Source organism: Dipodomys spectabilis, unplaced genomic scaffold, assembly GCF_019054845.1.
Source record: "Dipodomys spectabilis isolate Male_0828 unplaced genomic scaffold, ASM1905484v1 ptg000145l, whole genome shotgun sequence".
Taxonomy (NCBI): domain Eukaryota; kingdom Metazoa; phylum Chordata; class Mammalia; order Rodentia; family Heteromyidae; genus Dipodomys; species Dipodomys spectabilis.
In genome coordinates this window covers 5,396,583-5,419,551 of record NW_024870822.1, presented here as the reverse complement: position 1 = coordinate 5,419,551, position 22,969 = coordinate 5,396,583, and the positions used below count along the sequence as shown (strand labels likewise).

At 45.4% G+C, this 22,969-nt stretch overlaps 1 protein-coding gene across 1 annotated transcript in view; it reads left to right on the top strand.

The window, feature by feature from the left end:
• The window catches only part of Kiaa1549l (KIAA1549 like), a 241,992-nt gene extending 220,155 nt beyond the window's left edge, over window positions 1-21,837 (top strand). Inside the window, exons 17-21 of the mRNA XM_042691587.1 lie at window positions 636-986; window positions 11,466-11,563; window positions 14,039-14,187; window positions 17,140-17,291; window positions 21,556-21,837. Of these exons, the coding sequence (XP_042547521.1) occupies window positions 636-986; window positions 11,466-11,563; window positions 14,039-14,187; window positions 17,140-17,291; window positions 21,556-21,837 (1,032 nt within the window). The remainder of the gene's footprint in view (window positions 1-635; window positions 987-11,465; window positions 11,564-14,038; window positions 14,188-17,139; window positions 17,292-21,555) is intronic.
• The last annotated feature ends 1,132 nt before the right edge of the window (window positions 21,838-22,969 follow it).

Sequence of the window (22,969 nt, the reverse complement as noted above, 5' to 3'; positions counted from 1 at the left end):
GAGCCACAGGGGCCTAGCTGGAATGTCTGTCTTTTAGCTCTGTGGCTCACCTTTCAGACCTGGCTCTTCAGTGATACCTGCTACAGGGCAGCCAGCCACATTCCCTGGATGGCCCCTTGTCTTCTGATTTTTACATTCTTGGGTCCTGATCTCTGTGAATGGCCTGTGTGGCAGAAAGGACACCCACAGGCGGGCATTCCCCACCACAGAGACAAAGCAAGCTCAGAACACCGAGCAGAGGCTTCTTAGGCAGGCAAGCATTCACCAGGGCAGAGCAGAAAGGCTAGCAGGCCAAGCAGCCTGCCTGGCCCAGCTCTTTACCCACCTAGGGACTCCAGTTGCTCCCTGAATGAAGGGGTCTGCAGGGGAAGGTAGGAGAATGTTCTAGAACAGTGGATCTGAACCTTGAGAAGGCTTCAGAATCCCCAGGAGTGCTAATTCAAGCACAGGTGTCTGGGGCCTGAAAGCAGAGCTTGAGGTGTATTCTGCCCTCTCTTGTATGTGAATTCTTGTAGATGCTAGGACGCAGATCCCAGCCTATCAATGATCCCCGTGAGTATTTTGGAGTCCATTACAGGCCACCTGATGGGACGGAATTTAATTAACAGATCCCTGCGCTTTGTTTGGTCCCACAGACCGAGCCGGAAATCATAGAAGAAACCAACGTGGACAGAGTGCACGAGCCCCGTGGCTACGGCCGCTCGCGGCAGGCGAAGGGCCACTCGGAGACCTCCACGCTGAGCTCGCAGCCCTCCATCGACGAGGTCCGGCAGCAGATGCATATGCTGCTGGAGGAGGCCTTCAGCCTGGCCTCAGCTGGCCACGCGGGCCAGGCCCGCCACCAGGAAGCCTACGGCTCTGCCCAGCACCTGCCCTACTCCGAGGTGGTGACCAGCGCCCCGGGGACCATGACAAGGCCCAGGGCCGGAGTGCAGTGGGTGCCCACCTACCGGCCCGAGATGTACCAGTACAGTCTCCCCCGGCCGGTAAGTCACTGGGCCTGCCGGCCTGCCTGCTGCCATCCACTCAGCCCTGCCTCGACCTAAAGCGGAGACTTCTAGCCCGTGCTGATGGCTCACACTGGTAATCCTAGCTACTCAGGAGGCTGAGGTCTGAGGATCTCGGTTCAAAGCCAGCCCAGGCAGGAAAGTCTATGCAATTCTTCTCTACACTAAAACTACTGAAGAAGTGGAGCTGTAGCTCAAAGTAGCACTAACTTTGAGGGAGAAAGCTCAGGGACAGAGCCCAGACCCTGAGTTCAAGCCCCATGTCCACTAACAACAACAAAAGAGTGTGAGGTCTTGAGGTCAAGCCTCACTACCAGCACACATTCATGCGTGTGTGCGCACGCGTGCGCACACACACACACACACACACACACACAGCAGAGACTTCTAGTGATAGCCCCCTTTTATTCTGTGGGCCAACCTCACAGTGTTCCCATGCATAACCGTAAAGCATTTTGGAGTGGATTTGCTTTGTGCTATTTCCCTCTATAAAGGGCTGGCTGCTGGCCTTATTCCTCATTCACTGGCAGGTTCCTATACTTTCAGATGTGAGACCCTATTGAAGTGTCAAAGGGATCAGAACTCCAAGTGTGAATGAGGCTGTGCACCCTAGCTGATGGCTAAGAGCATCTGCTTTGAGTCTGGGAACCCAGCTCTACCATTTACTAGCTCTAGACCTTGCAGGTGTTAGTTAAATTCTCTACTGGTAAAGACACACACACACACATATATATATATAAAGTGTGTGTGTGTGTGTGTGTATATATATATATATATATATATATATATATATATATATATATATAATAACTGACTTGGTAGTTAGTAGAATCATTGTAGTGCGAGGCACTACTGAGTATTGTGCTGGCCAGGTAGAGAAATTGTGCTCCCTGAAATCTGTTCAAGGCACATAGACTGGAAGCTGCACAGTTGGGACCTAACACCTGGCAGTCTTGCTTCACACCCTGTGTTCTTTAACAGTATGGTACATTGCCTCTCCTTCCATATGGTTTATTTTGTTTTCAATAGACTATTTGAGGATGCTGGTGCCCCACCTCTAAAGTCCACACTGCATTGGTGCTCAGTGCTAAGCTGCTGTCACCCTGTAGAAGTAGCTATCCAGCCAGGGGATGGGGGACAGTCTCCTTTCCACCTCTCCCTCTCCCACAGCCTCTCCTTCCGTTGCTCCCTCTCTTCTTGGCCCTCCTCTCCCTCTGTTGGAAGCCCACCCTAGAATTTTGAGTCATGCCTCCGGCTTGGCTCCTCCCTCTTTGTGAATTTCTGTTTCTCTCCCTACTTCCCCTCCCTGTACAACTCCTGGGTGAATACACTTATTTCAGACTGGGCTCTGGGGCAGGGACAGTCGCTGAGGGTTTAGAATTTCTCTTTTGCCCCTCTGCCCAGAAGAAGGGGGCATTGGTCAGATCCCAGGAATCGGACTTAATCTGACTAAAATCTCAACTGACTTATTATTACAAGGGCTAACTTAGCCACTTGGTGACCAGGAGGCCAGAACACCTGCTGTCTAGGCAATATGCTCTTAGTAACTGGGGAAGGAGAGCACCATGGGGAGATCTGGCTATCTGAAATTCATCTTGCCAGTCTGATTTGCAGTCTTAAGAGTACAAATATGCTGGGTGCCTGTGGCTCACGCCTGTAATCCTAGCTACTCAGGAGGCTGAGATCTGAGGTTCACGGTTCAAAGCCAGCCCGGGAAGGAAAGTCCGTGAGATTCTTATCTCCAATAAACCACTCAGAAAACCAGAAGTGGTGCAGTGGCTTAAGTGGTAGAGCACTAGCATTGAGCTGAATTGCTGAGGGACAGCGTTCAGGCCCAGAGTTCAAGCCCCACAACCAACAAAAGCAAAAAAAAAAAAAAAAAGAGTGGATAATAAAGGAAATAGTGTCCATATAAGACATACTTTTTGATACCCATTTTCTTTTTTTGTTTATTTTTTGTTGTTTTTTATTGTAAAAATACTGCACAGAGGGATTGCAGGTACACGAGTAAGGTGATGAATACATTGCCTATTGTTGACTCCCATTTTCTGAAATGTGAGTAGAATGTTTTTAAAAATACTTTATAATATTTTTACTTTATGGTAAAGTATACATAACATAATATTTACCATTTGTTTTCACTGAAGGCTGATGCTCTTCCACTTGAGCCATACCTCCAGTTCCACCTTCTAACCATTTTACATATAATAAATACATGAATAGATTAAGCACATTAAATACATTAAACGTGTTAAATACATGCACACCATTATGTAGCTATCGCCACAACTCTGTCTTGCAAACTGGTACTCTGTATCATTAAAATACCACTCTGTCTCACCTCCCTATAGCCTTGACAATCACATTCTATATTCTCCCTATGAATATGACTAAGAATTCCATCTAAATGGAATCATAGAATATTTGTCTTTTATTACTGCTGTATTGCACTTAGCATGACTTCCTCAGGTTTCATCCATGTGACCTGCATCACAACTTCCTTCTTTTTTAAGGCTGAGTACTATTCCCATCATTTGTTTTTTGGGGTATGGGAAGGGGTTTGTTTGTTTGCTTGTTTATTTTTTGGTCAGTTTGTTGAATTCAGGTCCTGTGCACTTCCCTGGGCTTTTGTGCTCAAGGCTAGCATTCTACAACTTTGAGCCACAGATCCACTTCCAGTTTTCTGGTGGTTAATAAGAGATAAGAATCTCACAGACTTGCCTGTACAGGCTGGTGCCAAACTACGATCCTCACATCTCAGCCTCCTGAATAGCTAAGATTACAGGAGTGAGTAACCAGTACCTGGCTCCCGAGGTATTTTTATTCATTTGTTTGTCCCTGGCCACTTGAGTTGCCCCCAAATATCTCTGATTTCCAGTATTGGGCAAGGGGGAAGGATTGTAGCTAGAAGTAGAATTGCTAAATCATACGGAATTTTATTTGTAATCTTAGAGAAATTCTCAGCCTTTCCAATTTGTCATCTTCGAATCCTTTCTTGTGACAGTCAGATTAAAGTTTTCAATATTATAGTGCTCTACAAAATTGGTACCTGCCTCTTTGAGAAGAGAGGGAGTTTCCTCCCTGGGATTTAGAAAGCACCCTCATTTTACCAAATTTTTAAGTACCTCTTAGGGAGCTCTCTTCCCTGAACCAATCACTGAAGTCACTGGTGCTCATTCTGTGTTTACCAACCACAGCTTCAACCTCATTGGTCCACCCTCTGATGACTGTGTCCAGAGCTCAGTATTCCCCCAGCCCAAAGTGGGGTGATACTTCCCAACTGAATGGTCTTAACACCTGCCACATAAGGCTCACACTACTCTGCCATACAGAGATGAGAGGGTTGGGGTGAAGATGAAATGCTAATGACTCTAACATGATTAGCACAATCCGGGCACCTGATAGGCACCCAGAGCTAGTTAACTGATGTTAATTGCAGGGCTCTTATCATGCCCATTGTATCAAATTACTTGACAAATGCTAGTCATTAGTAAAATGCTATCCTTCCCTTGGGCTCATTCTATATAACTATATCCATGGCTACATCCCTCTCTCCCAGGCCAGAAATCTACTCCCACCCCCGTTATTCTTTAATATCACCTACTCAATGCCTTAATTCAAAGTCCAGAGAAACATTGCTTCTAGTTGAAGATAATTCTCAAGAATACTTAGGATCCTTTGACTAATTCTGGGATTCTGATTCTGGGAATCTATGAGAGATCTGAGTCTCAAACAAAGCTTAGATGGCCACGTCTCCCACACAGTGACAGGCACGAAGATGCCATACTCCACAAACATCACACCTCGATTCAGTAAAACTGTCTGAATTCACCATGAGACACTTGAAGACTTAAAAGGGCTCTGTTTGTTATCATTGGAGTTTGTCAGCTATGAAAAAAGGACAAAAACCTTCACATATATTTTTTTCAAACAAGACCACCACTGGCCACACACTCATGACTCACACTTAGCTCCTTAGGAGGTGAAAATCAGGATGATCCTAGTTCAAAACAAGTTGGCAAGACTGCATCTCAACAGAAAAAGTTGGGTGTGATGGTACATGCCTGTCATTCCCAGATACAGTGAGAAGAAGAAATAGGAGGATCAAGATCCCAAGTCAGCAAGTCGCTGTCTCACAAATAACCAGAGCAAAGAGACTGGAAGTGCGGCTCAATGGTAGAGTACATTAGTATAGCAAGTATATAGCCCTGAGTTCAAACCCTGGTACTGCATCTATACCTAAAGCCATTGGAAAGGATGGGGAGGATGGGGCGGGGTGGAGCTGGGGGAGTGGGGGGAAGGGGAATGAAGTATCAATCCAGAATAACACTAAGAACAATTCTGTCATGATCAAGGTTTTCCTGCTCTGCTGACAACATACAAGGCCTCCACCTCCACAGCAGAAATGATCATCCTCAGCCCAAACTCTCACAGAGCTCTTGTGCTGTGATAATGTGGAAATCAATAGAAAAGGCAGTGACTTAGATGATAACTGTGATTGCCTCCCCCTCGTCCTCAAAGGCAGGGCTTGGAACTCTGCCAAAGGCGAATTGGAAGCTTGTGATTTAAATGCACTGGTACCCAACCCAATGGGAAAGATTGCTGTTGGCAGCATAGGGTTTCTACTGTGAAGTTCAGGAGTCTTTGATCATGTTTTACCCCTTAAATCTGTAGAGAAATCAGGCTAATGACCATTCCAGTTCTTCTAGCAGCCATAATGGGTCTATGCCAAGTGGAATGAAAATACTCTATAGCCTTCCTTTTGCTGAGAAAGTAGGAGATTCTTAAGGCATCAGGTCTAATACATCTTCTCCAGTTGACTCTTTACAGATGAAATTGACAGTTATTCAAGATGATGATGATGATGGCGGTGACACTGCCATCTGCTGAGCTCCATTGGTCACTACTGGTATATATACATTATCTCTATTAGTTCAATATTTCCCAAGTAGTCAATGAGGGACACATCTTCATTAGGGTAAAATCAGAGATTTGACCATCTTTATTTTTTTCCTCTAGTCTTAAAGACACAGAAAATCCCCCGCTGAACTTCTGTTAATGATAAAAACATTCCAATATATCAAGTGCTAGTGTGCAGCTACCTCATCACCAGGATTCAAGACCCCTTCTGCCTGGTTTTAGGATGTTTTCCCATATAAGACACAGATTAGTGACCAGGTTGTCCTTGGAGACATCAGGTATTATCCTGTAGCTGGTAATTTATTTTTTTTTATTCTTATGATCAAGAAATAAAGGCCAGGCACCAGTGGCTCACTCCTGTAAGCGTAGCTACTCAGAAAGCTGAGATCTGAGGATCACAGTTCTAAGCTAGAAGAGGCAGGAAAGTCCATGAGATTCTTCTCTCCAATAAACTACTCAGAAATGGAAAGCAGTGCTGTGGCTCAAGAGGAACAGCATTGTTTTGAGCACAGAGAGGCTTGGGGAAAGTGCCCAGGTCCTGAGTTCAAGCCCCAGGACCACCACAAACAAAAAAAAAGAAAAAGAAAAAATGAATTAAGAGACAGGCACATTTTATAAACTTTTGACGAGGGAGATGAGAAACACTTAGTGGGTAACAGGTTTGTTTTTTTCTTTGAAAATATTTTATTGTTATTACAAAGGTGATGTACAGAAGGGTTACAGTTATATAAGTCAGGTAAAGAATATTTCTTTTTGGACAGGGGGTGACAAGTTTTTAAGGATTAAAAGGAACCCCATGTCTCTTGTCTTCATGAGGTCCCTGTTTCTATGTCAAAATTGTTTGTATGGTAGGGCCAGCTCCCTTCACCTCCTACCTAGGTACTCTCAGCATAGCCAGAAATAGAGTTTTGAACACACTGGTCTCCTTTCTTCCTTCTACATTACAATAAAATTTCTGAGCCCAATGATTGTCCAATACAAGTCACACCTAAGCTAAGATCTGTTTGCAAAGGCTACCTTCAGTTCTGAGTCTCTGATCTTTCTTGGTCTAAGAGCAGGGACTCCCAAAAGATTTACCACTGGGAGCCAGACTGGATACCTGTCAACCACTGTCAGGGAATTGAGAACAATAGTTGAGTAATGGCTTTCAGGGGATCCCAATCATAAGCAGAAGAAGCCAGATTCCAAATACACAAGAATCAACCAAGAATGCGAAGAAAAGAGGCCTAGAAGCACAGGGAATCCACACCAGGGCGGTGCAGAGAGGACTTCTTCAGCCCATGTACACAGGCCATATAATGTCTCTCTGTGTCTTTTTTTTTTTTTTTCCAGTCTTGGGGCTTGAACTCTGGGCGTGGGTGCTTTTCTTGAGCTCCTATTTCTCAAGGCTAGCATTCTACCACTTGAACCACAGCTATGTCTGGCTTTTTCTGTGACTAATTGAAGATGAGTCTCATAGACTTTCCTGCCCAAGCTGACTTTGAACCATGATCCTCAGATTTTAGCCTCCCGAGTAGCTAGGATGAGAGGCGTGAGACACCAGCACCCGGCTATTAATTTTTTGATGGTACTTGGGTTTGAAATCAGGGCCTCGCATCTGCTGGTCAAGCACACTACCACTTGAGCCACTCTGCCAGATTTTTTTGTATTGTTTATTTTTTGAGATAGTGTCTCAGGTTTATGCTTGGGCCAATCTGGACTTTGATTCTCACATTTGTGCATCCCTGTGTAGCTGAGATGATGAGGACCTGTGCCCTGATGAGGACCTGTGCCCCTGTGCCAAACCATACACTGAAATAGTCTCTTGAACTTTTTGCCAAGGCTAGTCTCAAACCACAGTGCCCCAGATCTTCACCTCCAGAGTAGCTAGGATTGCAGGCTTGAACTACCTCGCCCGGCTGCTTTTCTGTTTCTGCCTTTCTGTGGCCTTTTTGGGATACAACCCAAAATTCACTATTTATTTTCCTGTGCAATCATGCTGTCTACCTAAGAAAAATCTTCCAAAGAAGAGAACTCCCTTGGTGCTTGTCAGAAGCTCAGAACTTTTAATCAGATCTTGGTGAACTGCTATGGGATAGACAGGTAGAGAAAGCTTTTACTTGGCTGAGAAATTGTGTTGACTACACAATAAGCCTTCCAAGAAACAGTGATAAAAATAGATTGTCTGCTCTGTAGACCAGAAGAAAGAAGAGAGGCTATAAACCCCTCTTAGGAAAGGAGGCCTTACTTGTTGGCTTATTGATAATCATGGAGCAGAAAGCTAAAAGGACATTGAGAACAATGATTTCCAAACTGTTTGCAAAACCTTAGGATTTAGGGATATCCCAGGAGAGCATCATGAAATGAACAAAGGGCTGGTACCAGTGGCTCGTACCTGTAATTTTAGTTACTCAAGAAGCTGAGATCCAAGGCTCAAAGTTAGAAGCCAGTCTAAGCAGAAAATCTGTGAGATGCTTACCATCAATTACCCAATCAAAAGCCAGCAGGGAGGTAGGGAGGACCAAGCTGTAGAGCACTAGCCTTGAACAAAAAAATCCAAGCAAGACTGGGAAGCCCAGAGTTCAAGTCCCAGTGCCAGCACAGATAATAACAATAAAATGAAATATATGGTCAAATTCATAGAAACATTCATCTACATATAAGACAGTCTGTCAAAAATGGTTTCATGGCTAAAGAAATGTTTGGAAAACCATGAGTTAGGCCAATTTCACAAGGAAAACAAAGCAAAACAGAAGGACAGACTCCAGAAAGTGAATGGAATCACTGAATCTCCTTACTCCTACTTCCTTTAACATCCGCTCAGAAAAGAGGATTTGTATTGCTGGTATATGCAAGTCCTTTGCCTGTAAATGAAGGGATGATGAGACAGGCCTGGCTACCAACACCAAGTCCCTCAGAATCGAGTACACCTAGATTCTAGTGGGACCCTAGATGCCTGCTTAGCATCTGTAACTTACTGAGGCTCAGAACGTGGACATACAGCCTTGTCACACACTCTCCACATTGGCCCAGTCAGAACTTCTGGATCTGAAAGGCAGATGACTTCATTCCTCTGCTAAAGAGAATGATTTGGGATTGACAGTAGTTTTCTCTCAGCACTTTGAGTTCCACATCTTCCAGATGCTGTGAGGAAACACCTATTGGTCTAATCCCCCTCATCATGAAGGTCCTGTGGCTTTCCAATCTGGCATCTTTAGCTCTCCTCTTTGCCTTTAATGGTCTAACTTTCATGACTAGGTATCTAGCAACGGGTTTTATTTTGCTTGTGTTTCTGCTAGGGACACATTGTACTTCCTGAAATTGTTAATATACTTGATCAGGTCTGAAAAATTCTTAGCCATGGCTTCTTGGAATATTACCTGTCTCCCATTCTCTCATGTCTACCCCTTGGACCTTTGCTTAGGTGCATTAGGCTGTTCATCCCATCCTTCATCTCTGTTCTTTTCTATTTTCTTTATCCACGATTATTTCATAGTAAATTCCTCAAATCTGTTTTCAGATGTATTAATCTCACCCACATTTTATTCCTAAAAGTCATTGTCAAGTATGCTGAAGACAATGTATGACCAGATAGATGTATCTAGTCAATTCCTGCTTTAAAAACATTTTCTTGCCAACCTCTGGTAGCTCATGCCTACAATCCTAGCTACTCAGGAGGCTGAGATCTGAGGATTGTGGTTCAAAGTCTGCCTGGGCAGGAAAGTCTGGAAGACTTTATCTCCAATTAACTACCAAAGTGGAACTGTAGCTCAAGTAGAAGAGTACTAGCCTTGAGCAAAAAACAAAAAAGCTCAGAAACAGCACCCAGGCCCTGAGTTCAAACCCCAAGACCAGCAAGTGCGCGCGCGCGCACACACACACACACACACACACACACACACACACACACACACACACATTCTTACATTGTTATTTTGTGCTTTATACCTGAAGATTTCAAACTCGAAAGTCCTTAAAGATCTATATCTCTTTGTTTCCAAGTTTCCTTTTCTGGTGTGTTTTATAGCCTTGGATTATGAGCAGCTCTTGTTTGCTTCATGTTTATTTGTGCTGATCCCGATGGTCTACTATAGCAACAGTTCCCACCAAAGAGAACTTACGGTTTCCTCTGCCTGAGCCTGGGAGCCTTACTAGCCTTCCTTCCCAGAAGGGCCCAAGGCTGGATGAGTGTCTCAGATTCAGCTGCCTCAGCCTGCCCAGTCCCCAGGCTCCATGTCTTCTGAGCAATTCTCCCTTGTGCATTTGCTGTCTGCTCACTATTTTTACCTCTGGTTTCAGCACATGTTTTTAAGTTTACTGAGTTGTGGGGGAAGGACATCATGCAGGCATCTTTCAATTTGCAAGAGGTACAGTGCATCAAGAAGCATGCTCTAACCAGGGCCTCAATGTTACTGCATGGGTTTGTCCTTGCAAGTAAGCAGTTCACTGTGATGTTGGAGGACCTCTTTCAATGAAAACAACCCTGCCAGTGGAGTCCTCATGCTGCTGGGCTTTGTCCTGAAGCCTTCAAGCTTAAACACTCATCGCTAAGATTCTTTGAGTGATCTGACAGGAATAATACCTCAAGAACAAAGTGGATGAGAAGCATAGGTTAAGCTCTGTCTTCTCAACAAGTATTCCTGGGTTTTCTCTTCCTCTGGGGAGGCCAAGGCCTGACTCTTTCAGATCACATCCAACTCTGTCCATCTTTCTTTTCTACCCTTACCTGTTGATAAGAGCCTTTCCTTTCTTGGAAGTTCTAATCCCTTATCTTTGAAGAGTGCTTTATAGATTACAAAATACTTGCACACACACAGGCATACCTATCTTTTCAGAAGCCCTCTGACACAGCATCGCACCAACATCTCGACTTCAGAAGAGGACACCGGAGTCCAGAGAAGCCATCTGATTTGCCTAGTGACTGAATGTCTATTCTTCACAACCTCCATACATTTCCCCTGACCCCAAACCCATTTCTTTACCCTTCTAAACTTGCCTTCCATGAGAAAGCACAACCCACTCAATGACTCATTCATTATCTAGTACTTACTGATCATCTGTTATAGACTAGGTTCTAGGCATGAGGATATCACTAACAACAAATTATTGCCCCTCCATCCTTTAGAGTACAGTTTAACTAACAGCAAGATAATAAATAAACAAGCAGCTGTATGCCAGAGGTGGTCATTGCCATGATGAAAAGTAACACAGGGATGAAGTGGGGTGCTAGGCAGTTACAGGACAGTATAAATGGCATGAGGGAAAGAGCCGTGAAAAGCATCATAGCTAGAAGGAACAGCATGTCCCAAAGCCAAAGCAGGGAAAAACATGGCAGGTTCTAGAAACACTGAAGGGCTCTGGAACTACAGTGGCCTAAGCAAAGAAGAGAGCAGTGGAAGATGAAAGAGAAGAGGTGTCTGGACCATGTTAAGGAAGATTAAAGGAGCAGGTTTGAGGAAGGAAGGAGTGTCTGGCCCTAGCAAGTTTGCTTTCTCTACCTGTGTGGTGATCAACTCTGGGTTTTAACCAATCTCTTCTATTTGCTTGTCTCATTCACAGGCTTACAGGTTTTCCCAGCTTCCTGAAATGGTCATGGGCTCTCCTCCACCACCTGTACCTCCTCGGACTGGCCCAGTGGCTGTCACTTCCCTCAGGCGGTAACACAACTGCTTTCTTGGTTTGGAACAGTCGGGAAAGGTTTAGTCTCGTGTGAAACAGGCCCTATGAGTAGTATCACCTGCAGATTCCCTTCGTGGCTGCTCCATTCAAGGTGCATCACCTGTACAGGCAGCTGTGTCCCTGGAGACATCTTGAGTACCAGAAAGGAAGTGTGAACCCACAAGGGATCGCCAATGCTTGTCTTTCTAAGTAGAAGGTCCTTAAAGATCCATAGTCAAAATCAGTCAAGGCCAGATAGAAGCCCCATACCCTGACTTTGAGCATGTAAAAATGGGTCTAGTTCAAGTCTATAAGTCTATATAGACTTAAAGACTTAGAAGTCTATGAGTCTATATTTCAAGTCTATAAGACTATAAGACAGGATGCTTCCTGTCACATTTGCACACCTTAGGGGGTGTCTGAGAGGCCACGGGGGAACATGTCTGGGCATCTACCCCAACTCTTCACTTCTAAAGCAGAGAGGCTTTAGGTACACTAACTCAAACCTCTCAATAGGAAGCATTCATTAAATGTTCTCTTTGCTCCATAATGCTATGACTATTTTAAATAAAGATGGGCAGGAAGCGCCAAAGTCATGAGCACTAGAAAAGACTGGACTATGCTTCAGGCCCAGGGTTGGGAGAAACAACTGTGTCCTGGGTCTACACAAGGACCTCTGCCCTGGCCCTCCTGCCTCAGCCTTCCCAATATAGTACTCACACCGCAGCTGTGGCCTGCAGGTGTGGTTCATGAAAATGGTGGAGAAAAATATGAGCTTTCCCAGAAAAGATCCTGTTTTCAGCTCTAGTGGCTTAGAATGTAAGGCTGTGGAGACATTACCCCTTGAGGCAGTGGAGACCAGTGTGGGGTAAAAAGCAATGGGGTTCCATTCACTAACCTGCCAGGGCCGTGCTGTATGAGTCCAGGCTAATTGTCTTAGTTTAGTAGCCCTGATTCAGTTACTTATCTGTAAAAGTAAGGGCAGTGGCTGAAAGCTCTAGGATTCCTCAGAAAGGGTCTCTGAAGAGTAGAGAGAACAGAACACAGGAATGTCTCTTGAAAGCATAGTAGCAGAAGCCTGGAACAGCATGCAAGCACCAAGGCTGTTGGTGATCGGCAGGCACAAGGAAGAAGGAAAGGAGATGCCTCTACAAGCCATGTCCCCAACCCTCACCCACCTTCCATTCCACCTTTCAACCCCACTCTGCAGTCAGTTCTTCACAGCCTCCTCCTAGGAAAGAGGAGTTACTTCGCAGTTACTCCAGGGACTTCTAGATCAGAGGGTCCTTGGGGCTCATCTGCTGATAGCCAGCATCTCTTCTTCTTCTGCCAACCAGCAGCCCCTCCCAGGCTCCTCTGTGCCAACACAAGGGATCACTCTCCATCCTAGAACTCACAGAATGAAACAAGGACCTCACCTTCAAAGTGAAGTTCTCCACTTCTTTCCTTTTACAGATGAGGAAAGTGAGACTTAGAAAGGGGGTGGGCGAAGAAAGGAGCCCAGGCCCCTCCCTCTTGCCCTCTCTCCCTTGCTGTGATGTCTTCTGCTTTTACTGTGACAGCTAGTAGTCAAGGTGATCCTGTAGGCTGCCACTTGCTACTGGCCTCCCACTTTAATTTAAGGAAGCCTCTGCCTCAGGTGAAGGGTATTGCCTGCCAGGAAAGGTAGATGGCAGGGACGACACACTATGGACAGGGGTGGTGCCTGTGTTTGCTGAGCTGTCTGCCCTCCTCTACCACGGCTTCCTGAGCGCTAAGTGGAAAGATGATATATTAAATGGACCTGTATCTCTGATTGCCTGGGGCCTGAAAAAGAACAGAGAGCTTCTCTTATTCCTAATGATCACCAAGTGCTGGTTGTCTCCTGCTCCAGAAAGCAGCCTGCCCTTCCCAGAGCAATGGCTTCCTGCTTTCTGCCCTAGTAGCAGCAAAAGTGGCTCCCCAGCATCCTAGGGTACTTTTAAAGTCAGCCACAGGAAAATCCTACACACACACACACACACACACACATACACACACACACACACACACACACACACACACACACACACACACACACACACACGCATTCCAGATGGAGCCTTCCCATTGGCTGCTGATGATGTCATCACCTCCCAGGCCAAGCATCCCCAGCTACCACTCAGTACTAATTGCTTTGCTTCTTTTATGTGGATTAAGTTTTCTACTACCCACCCACAAGCCAGAAAACCACCCTTCAGGGAAAACTGACCTTGAATAGGCAAAAATGATTCCAGGGTTGGGCCACCTGGAAAGCAGCTACAAATCTAGATGCCTCCTGCAATACATCTATCTACCTATTCCCAGAAGTCCCTTTGGTATTTGGAGGCAAACAAGTCTCAAGGATCCCCCACCCCTTCATGGAGCTTAAAGGCATCAGCCCATTACTAAAGATGACCAAGCTGCCAACCCCACTGGCCTGAAGGTGAGGGACCAACATCCTCTTCCCTGCCCAGGTCCACCTCAGACATCGGCAGCAAGACCCGAATGGCCGAGTCCTCGGGGCCTGAGCAGGCCCAGCTGCATGACAGTGCCTCCTTTGCCCAGGTGTCCAGAGGTCCGGTGTCGGTGGCACAATTGGATCAGTCAGCTTTAAATTACTCAGGTAAGAAAGAGGAAGAAAGGGACCCCAGTTCCTGCTTCTGAGCCCTTCATCCTCCTGGCCCCCAAATCCATGCTATCTGCTGCCTGCCCCCATCAGGGACCAAAGCCACCGCACCTGATCCGCCCATGACTTCCTATCCCTCACTACAAGAGCTACTGGTTTTATTCCTCATAAAAGATCGGTGTAGCCGGTCCCTGGTGGCTCACGCCTATAATCCTAGCTACTTAGGAGGCTGAGATCTGAGGATCACGGTTCAAAGCCAGCCGGGACAGGAAAGTCCATGAAATTCTGATCTCCAATTATCCACCAGAAAACCAGAAGTGGTGCTGTGGCTCAAGTAGTAGAGTGCTCCCGTTGAGCTGAAGAGCTGAGGGACAGTGCCCAGGCCCAGAGTTCAAGCCCCACGACCGAAAACAAAACAAAACACAAAAAGATCAGAGTGGGGGAAGTTATACTAAAGGTAACTGTATGTTAGCATTTTGCCATACTTTAGATTTTCATGGGAGAAGTAGATGGATTTCTTAGTTTAATGTTTATCTCTTGTATTGCTGTTGGTAGTGGTTGTGGGGACTTGAACTCAGGGTCTGAGTGCTGTCCCTTTTGTACTCAAGGCTAGCTCTACCGCTTTGAGCCACAGCTCCACTCTAAGTTTTCTGGTGTTTCATTGGAGATAAGAGTCTCTTGGACATTCCTGCCCAGGCTGGCTGCAGACCACAATCTTCACACCTCAGCCTCCTTAGTAGGTAGGATTACAGGTGTAGCCGCCAGCACCCTGGCTAAAGTTTGTTTTATCTTTAAAGCATTATTCAGACATTTCCCTTCTTTCCCAGGTAATCAAAATCTTCAAGCCATAGGTTTTGGTTTTGTTTGGGGTAGAAGCAGGTCCTGGAGCTTGAACTCAGGGCCTTGTGCTCTTGCTCAGCTTTTCTGCTTGGGGCTGACATTACCACTTGAGCACACTTCTTCCTGCTTTTTGCTGGTTAATTGCAGATCAGAGTCTTTCAGATTTTTCTGCCAGGGCTGGCTTTGAATCTTGATCTGTGTCCAGAATTTTGCCCTGACAAATAATGACAAAACGGAACAGAGAGTTTTGCTCATGACCCAATTGTTATTTTGGTTTATTCAGGCCACTCAACACTTTTAGGCTAAAACTTCAAGTGCCTAATTGCACTAATTAAAGCCTTCATGGTATCTACAAATCTCACCCACATAGTCCATTTCTTTTGTTCTTTTGGAGGGTGTTGTTTGTTTTGGTGGTGCTGGGGTTTGAACTCAGTGCCTCACACTTGCCAGGCCGGTGCTCCACCAAGCACACCTCTCAGCCCTTTTTTACTTTGGCTGTGTGTGTGTGTGTGTGTGTGTGTGTGTGTGTGTGTGTGTGTATACACCAGTCCTGAGGCTTGAACTCAGGGCCTGGTCACTGTCTCTGAGCTTTTAGTTGTTGTTGTTGTTCAAGGCTAGTGCTCTACCACTTACAGCACAACTCCACTTCCAGCTTTTTTGGAACTTAATTGGACATAAGACTCTCATGACTTTCTTGCCTGGGCTGGCTTTGAACCTCCATCCTCAAATCTCAGCCTCCTGAGTAGCTAGGATTAAAGGTGTAAGATACCAGCACCTGGCTTGCTTTGGTTATTTTTTAAATAGGGTCTTAAGTTTTTCCCCTGTAGCAAACCTGTAATTACATTCTCTTACCTATGCCTCCTATAGAGCTAGGATTACAGGCCTATGCTACCATGCCCAATTTATTTATTGAGATGAGATTTCTTACTGACTTTTTGCCAGTTCTTTCCTTGAACCATGTTGCTCCTGATCTCTCCCTTCCAAGTAGCTAGAACTACAAGCATGGAACCTTCTCACCCAGACATTTGAGTTTTTAAAAATTCATCCTGGAAGGGAAGTATCTGTACTGTGAGGCATTCTTTCTTAATGCTAGCAAATCAAGAGTATAGGTGTGGGGAAGAGGGAGTTGATCAGAGCTCCTTGACACAGACAGCTGGTATCAAAGCCAGTCTGAATCACTGCAGACAATACCCACCCATGTTGACTGTGCTGGGATCATACTAAGAGTTTCCAATTCCCCCTATGCTCCCAGACTTTTCCCCTCTCAGTTCCTAGCAAGAGCCAGTATCAGAGGCCTTCCTGAATTCCTCAGCTTCCTTAGCTGCAGAGGAACAGGCCAGTGGGTGAGAGCTGAGCTGGGCCCTGCCTGAGAGGCGGGAAGGTGGGAAAAGTCAAGCACTGCTAGGCCACGCTGCGTTTGGTGACATTAGAAAACAGCTTTCCTTCCCCTGAGTGAAAGCAGTCCCATGTCTGGCAGAGAACACAGGCAGTATTTGGATCCCACTTAGCCTCTAGGCCAGATACCTTGAGCAGGACACCACCTGCTCCACTGTGCACAGTGACCTTAGAATTGCTGCACAAACATGGAAATACAGTCCCCCCCCACCCCCGCATCACCTTCCTCCTTGATGCTCTGATAATCTGGAATCTTCACCATTGTACCTTACATGGAGCTACAATTCTAGTTCAGCCCAGCCAGCTCTACTCAACTCAGAGCTGATTTTCATTTTGGTGTGTGTGTGTGCTAGTCCTGGGGCTTGAACTCAGAGCCTAGGTGCTGTCCCTAAGCTTCTTTTTGCTCAAAGCTAGTGTTCTACCACTGAGCCACAGCCCCTCTTCTGGCTTTTTCTACATAGTTTATTAGAAATAAGAGTCTCATGGACTTTCCTGAGCAGGCTGGCTTCAAAACCATGATCCTCAGATCTCAGCCTCCTGAGTAGCTAGGATTACAGGCATGAGCCACCAGTAGCCAGAGTAACTCAAACCTGATTTACAGAACCCTGCTGACATCCTAGCTGCCTGTGAAATAGGCTTTATTTGGCTCTTCAGAGGCTGGATCTTAAAGCTACCCTCTCTTGATCTCCCTCCACCCCATCTCCTCCCTGACAGGTAACACGGTGCCAGCAGTGTTTGCCATCCCAGCTGCCAACAGACCGGGCTTCACCGGCTACTTCATCCCAACGCCTCCCTCGTCCTACAGGAGCCAGGCCTGGATGTCCTACGCTGGAGAGAATGAGCTCCCCACCCAGTGGGCGGATTCGGTGAGACCCTTGCTCATTTACATGGTCACCTTTCCCAGGGGTTGGGGAATGGAATCAATAGCTGAAACAGAGTGCCCACTCCCACTCACCAGGTGGCTACAGTCAGCCTTTTGCAGGGAGACTGTGTGTGAAGACAGGGTGTCCTCTGACAAGGGAACTTGAGCCTCATCACCCTACAGACTCCACTCTTCCTAGCAAGGCAACCTTAATTGTGTGCATTTAAAAGAATAAGAATAAGAATAACTACCATTGTTCGTTGACTATTTCTATGTGCCAGGCACCATGTTAGATGTTTCATTATCTGATTTCATGTTCATGACAAATCCTAGCAGGTAGGATTATGATTCTCATGATTAATTCGTTTTGCCGGTGATAGAACTGAGGCCCGTCATACAATGTAATTTGTCTAAGGCCACATGGCCAGTAAGGTGCCAGGATCAGAATTCAAACCCATACCTGTCTCATTCCTTGTTCATTGAATTAATTATTTTATCTGTCATAGTCTATAACATGTGCATGTGCATGTGCGTGTATGCGTGCACACACTGGTACTGGAACTGTTTACTCATGGCAGTGTCTACTAGCTTTTATGCTCAAGACTAGCATTCTACCACTTGAGCCACAGCTCCACTTCTGGTTTTGGGTGTTTAATTGGAGATTAGAGTCTCTTGGATTTGATCTACATGATCTGGCTTCAAACCACAATCGTCATATCTCAGCCTCTGGAGTTCCTAGGATTGTAGGTGTGAGCCATTGACATCTGGTATTCTATACAGTTGTAAAACAAAAGGCAGCAAATGAAGCTTTAGAAAGCCCAAGATGGAAGTTTTATTACCTTTAGGTCCTATGACTTCCTGTCTACCTTCCAGTCATAGACTGGCCCGGCCTGGTCCTTTGGTGTCTCTCTTCATTACTGGTAGGAGTGACCAGCCTGTCTGCTCCTACCTAGCTTGTCACCCAAACTCAAACCTGCCTTTGTGTGAGGAAATACAGAAAATGGGTGCTGGTGGCTTGACTGCTCCCTTAATGACAGCACCCATGAGGGATGACAAAGGTGGCTGTGCCCCAGGTTAGGCCTGGGGGACTCCTGGTTATTCGGTCATGTGGGGTGATATTCTTAGGATGTGGATGAAATCCTAGAGTTAGGAAACACTTAGACTCTGGTCAAGGTCATTTATTTCTGTGTTTCAACCTCTGGAGTCTATACTCAGCACCCTACAGCCTCAACTCAGCATCAGGTCTGTTCTCCTTGGAGTGATGTCATTTATTTTTAAGTTTCTTCTTTGTCCGTATTGGGGTTTGAACTCAGGGCTTTATGCTCTCAGCTTTTTTTCAAGGTTGTCACTCTACCAGTCAAGACACATCTCCACTTCTGGCTTTTTGCTCGTTAATTGGAGATAAGAATCTTTCATATTTGTCTGCCCAGGCTGGCTTCGTACTCCCCATCCTCAAATCTTAACCTCCCAAGTAGCTAGGAATCATGACCTGAGCCACTGCCCAGCAGACAACTCTATCTACATGACAGCATTGACCTTCCTGTTGCCCAAAAGCTTACTCCTTTCATTTCTGAAATATTTGAAATTATATGCCATTTGCATAAAAACATTTCTGAAGTGAATGTTCCTTCTTTAAAAGAAGGCACCACATAATTTAATTTGTCGTATATGAGTGATTCAGCAGCATCATAATGAATACCTCACTGTACTAAAATGGCGCTTGGAGGAAGAGCCCTAATGGTCTTCAGGGCCCTTAGGTTGACTGTATCCACACTAATATAATTTTTGGACTCATTACCGTGGCTCACCATGGCTTTCCTTTGCCTGACCCTGCTCCTCTCTGGCACTTCCTATCACCAGCAGTGTCCCCACTTCCAGTAATACACATATCCTTAAACATGCTTTTCCTAATATGCTGTGCTATTATCTTCAAATGAAGCATGTCTGAGCTCACTGGAGTTGTGTGTAAAGTTAGAGTAAATAAGCTCTAAGAGAGGAATTAGAGTGATTGCCTGCTCTTAAGGCTGTGTGAATTACTGTGCGACTTTATGGCTTATGTTTTTCTTTCTTTCCTTTTTTTCTTTCTTTTCTCTCTCTCTGTCTCTCTTTATTCTTTTGTTTTCTTTCTCTCCCCTTTTTGTTTCATTGTATTATTGGCTTTTCTAAATAGCTGGTGTCTTTGGACATGGTTTGATCATTTGACTCCATAAAAATCTTCAAGTCTAAAACTAGTGTGTATACATTTCAGAAAGGAGAGGATGTTAGATGCACTAACGAGGCAACAAGCCCTTGACTTTGACAGCTCACCCACCATGTGCAGTGTTACACCTTGTGCTCTGTGGGAGTCAGTGGAAGTATTCTCCAAATCCTGACCCTCGTCTTCAGACACTCATCAATGCTAACTCACCTGGGCTGGTGGCTACAGCCAGAGGCCTTGGGGTTCATATCACCTAAGACACAAAGGAGAAGGAGCCCAGCAAATGAAAACCTAACCTTTCTGGCAAGATAACTGGACATCCTGGAATCCTCTCCATCGTTGAGAAGATAATGAGTTTCCTGCTGATGGTTTTTAATGATGAGGAAGATTGGTGTGGTCTAACTAGATTCTTCTTGGTTCCCAGTTACCCTGAAGCGAAGCCAGGGATGTTTACCCAGGCTTTGAGCAAGCTAGGCAAGATGCATGATTGACAGCATGTGAGAAACAATGCAGGTAGCTCAGAGAGACAAGTTGTCAGCATTAGTCCAGGGATAATCTACAACTTCCATAATGATATGAGAAAGACAAGTCTCCATCCTTCATATGGATGTCTGACCTTTCTGATACTAAAAGCTACCATAAATATGATTGTATGGACCTGGGATTAATGGCAGATTTCATCTTTGGGGTTAGATGGAGAATGATTGAGTGTTAGACTTCCAGACTCAACTGAAGATTGCAGCAATCAGTTGGTGATGTCTGCCATGGGTACTGGCTGAGGAAGAAGTGGTAATTTTCAATAAATTTTGAATGGCCTGGTGGTGCTACCCTATATCTACTATAAAAGAAAAGCAGGTTATCATCCACTCTTCCTTGCTTATGAACATTACTCTGAAGGCACCCTATAGGGGTCAGCCATCCCTTATCTGTTCTAGCCATTAGCACCAAAAGTTGATGCTTCCGAGAGAAAGAGATCTCAAGAGTTGGACATTGACTTTTAAGTCCAGTTTGTGCAGCTAGCTGAATCTGAAATGCAGGGTGAGGGGATGTGGCAGCATTCTTCTCAAAGGTTTGATACCTGCTGTTCCAAACTGTGCTCCTCAGAAGCCTGGGCTTTGAGAGACACCCTGACATGTTCTGGGCAGAATCCTAAGCACTCATGCACAACAGTAAGCAAGTAAGACACATCCTCCTTCACTAAGGCAAGGGGGGTGGCGGGGGCTGACCGTCACACTATAGAAACTACATGGAAGCACTTCATAAGGACCCTTAGGCTAATGTCAGGCTGGAAAAAGCCCATGGAAATAAGGACATTTGAGCTGAGTTCTGAGTGTGTCCTGTGTCCTGGCCTTGATTTTTCATCTACTCCATTTACTCTGTGTTCATAGCTCTTGTGACCCAACGACTTAGACAGTTCAGCTCTGATTTACTTGTCCTTTCATAGCCAGAAGACCCAACATTAGCAGCTGTTCCCAAACTCAAACTTTAGGACATCTATCTAGTCCCTTTCTCTCTTGCTTGAGTCCTTATAAGCTCCTATTTGGACCACAGTGGTAGCCTTAGAACTCACCCCCCTCCATACTTCCCATTGATCTATCCCCACCACCCAGAACATCCATGCTAAGACAGACTCCTCCTCTGCCTGACACCCAGCAGTGGTTGTCAGCTCAGGAGTTAGCCTTGTTCTCAGAAATCAGCCTCCTTCGGGGAGAACATCAGAACATCTGGCAGGGATAGGAGGGGCTGATTCTCTACCATATATTCTCCCATCCAAAAATTACTAACTCACACAGCCCTATTGCTGGTCCAAATGTTTTTGTGTTTCCACCCAAAAGCTGATTCATTTGTTGAATCCTGTTATGTATGCCAAGGTACTGGAACTAGGAAGTAAGACTGTTAGGAGGTGATTGGTTCTAAGAGTGAGGCCCTCATGAATGGGATTAGTGTCCTGATAAGGGAGATCTCAATTACTGCCTTACTGGTTTTGTCATGTGTGTAGTCAACTGTGTTCTGGGACTTGAGCTTCTTCCTAAACCCAGACTCTTCTCTTTTCTCCCAACATCCTCTTCAGGTACCCCTCCCTGGATACATTGAGGCTTACCCCCGGTCTCGTTATCAGCAGAGCTCACCTTCCAGGCTCCCTCGCCAATACAGCCATCCTTCCAACCTGCACCCTAGCCTGGAGCAGGTCCCTGTGCCCTCCACAGCTGCCTCTCAGCAGAGCCTAGCAGAGAATGACCCCCCCGATACTCCACTGACCAACATCTCTACTGCAGCCCTCGTGAAGGCCATCCGGGAGGAGGTGGCCAAGCTGGCCAAGAAGCAGACAGACATGTTTGAGTTCCAGGTCTAATGCCTTAGCCCTGGGAGACCTTGCCTTCCACACTCTGTGGAAATAGGCTTTGGGTTTCTCACACCCGGTGTGTGCGGTCTTGAAACAGACAACAAGTGAGTCTTCCTCTCCCTGTTTCTAAAAGGATGACCAGCAGGACTTCTGGGAAACAAGAAGAAACTCATGAACAACTGCATCTTTTGGCTAACACAACTGCTTATGGGTTAAGAAGTCCCTGCTTGGGACCATATGTTTGATATTTTGTTGTGAGTGTTGGAACTGGGGGTGGATTTCCCTAAGGAGACTTAGCTCTGAGAGGTACTAGCTAACGTACAGATTCTTGTCCAATATCACATTTTAATGAATCACCAGATGGGGGAGAATATAGCTTTATCTTTGCTGACCTCTGCATGTCAATATTTTCTGTGTTAAAGGCAATGCAGGAGTATAAATTGAGCACCAGATTGTCCTCTCTCTCATTCAGCCGTGCCCATGAATGCTAAAATCATCTCTAGTCTCTAAGGGAGACACTGACTCTGGCCAAGAAACTTGAATCCTTTTGCTTTTAACGGCTCATATTCAAAGTCAAATGAATTGGATGAAAATCAGACCCAATGGTTATGCCTATAAATAGTCTTGACTCTTTTCCTCCCATTAATTGAAGGCTAAGAAAGAGAGAAGATGAACAGGAATGGTAAATTTGTGTTGATAGACTTTTTAAAAGGTGGTGTCATTTTGGAAATAAGAGTATCTTACAAGTTAGAACTCAACTGAAACAGAATCAAGGTTAAGAGCTTTTAGGATCCTACAAACGAAAACTTGTTATTTGTAAAGGTTTTTCTTTGTCTGCATTGAAGATGGCCTAAATCGGAGCTGATCCCTTTGGAGGGGATAATAGAGATATTGACTATCACAAGACAACCTGTCTCTTCAACCATGGTGACCAGCACGTGCTGCCCAGGGATACAAAAGGAAAGTGTTTGATTCCTGTTTTAAAAAGGAAAACAAAGACAAAAACAGGAATGGAGGACCCATAGGCCTCCCTGGCTGCAGCCTCTGTTTCTAGAAGCTTCTGAATGTAGAAAATCTGTTGATTTGAATTTAAATGTAAATAACTTTTTAAGCAATGCTTATATGGAGTTTGTCAGTTGAT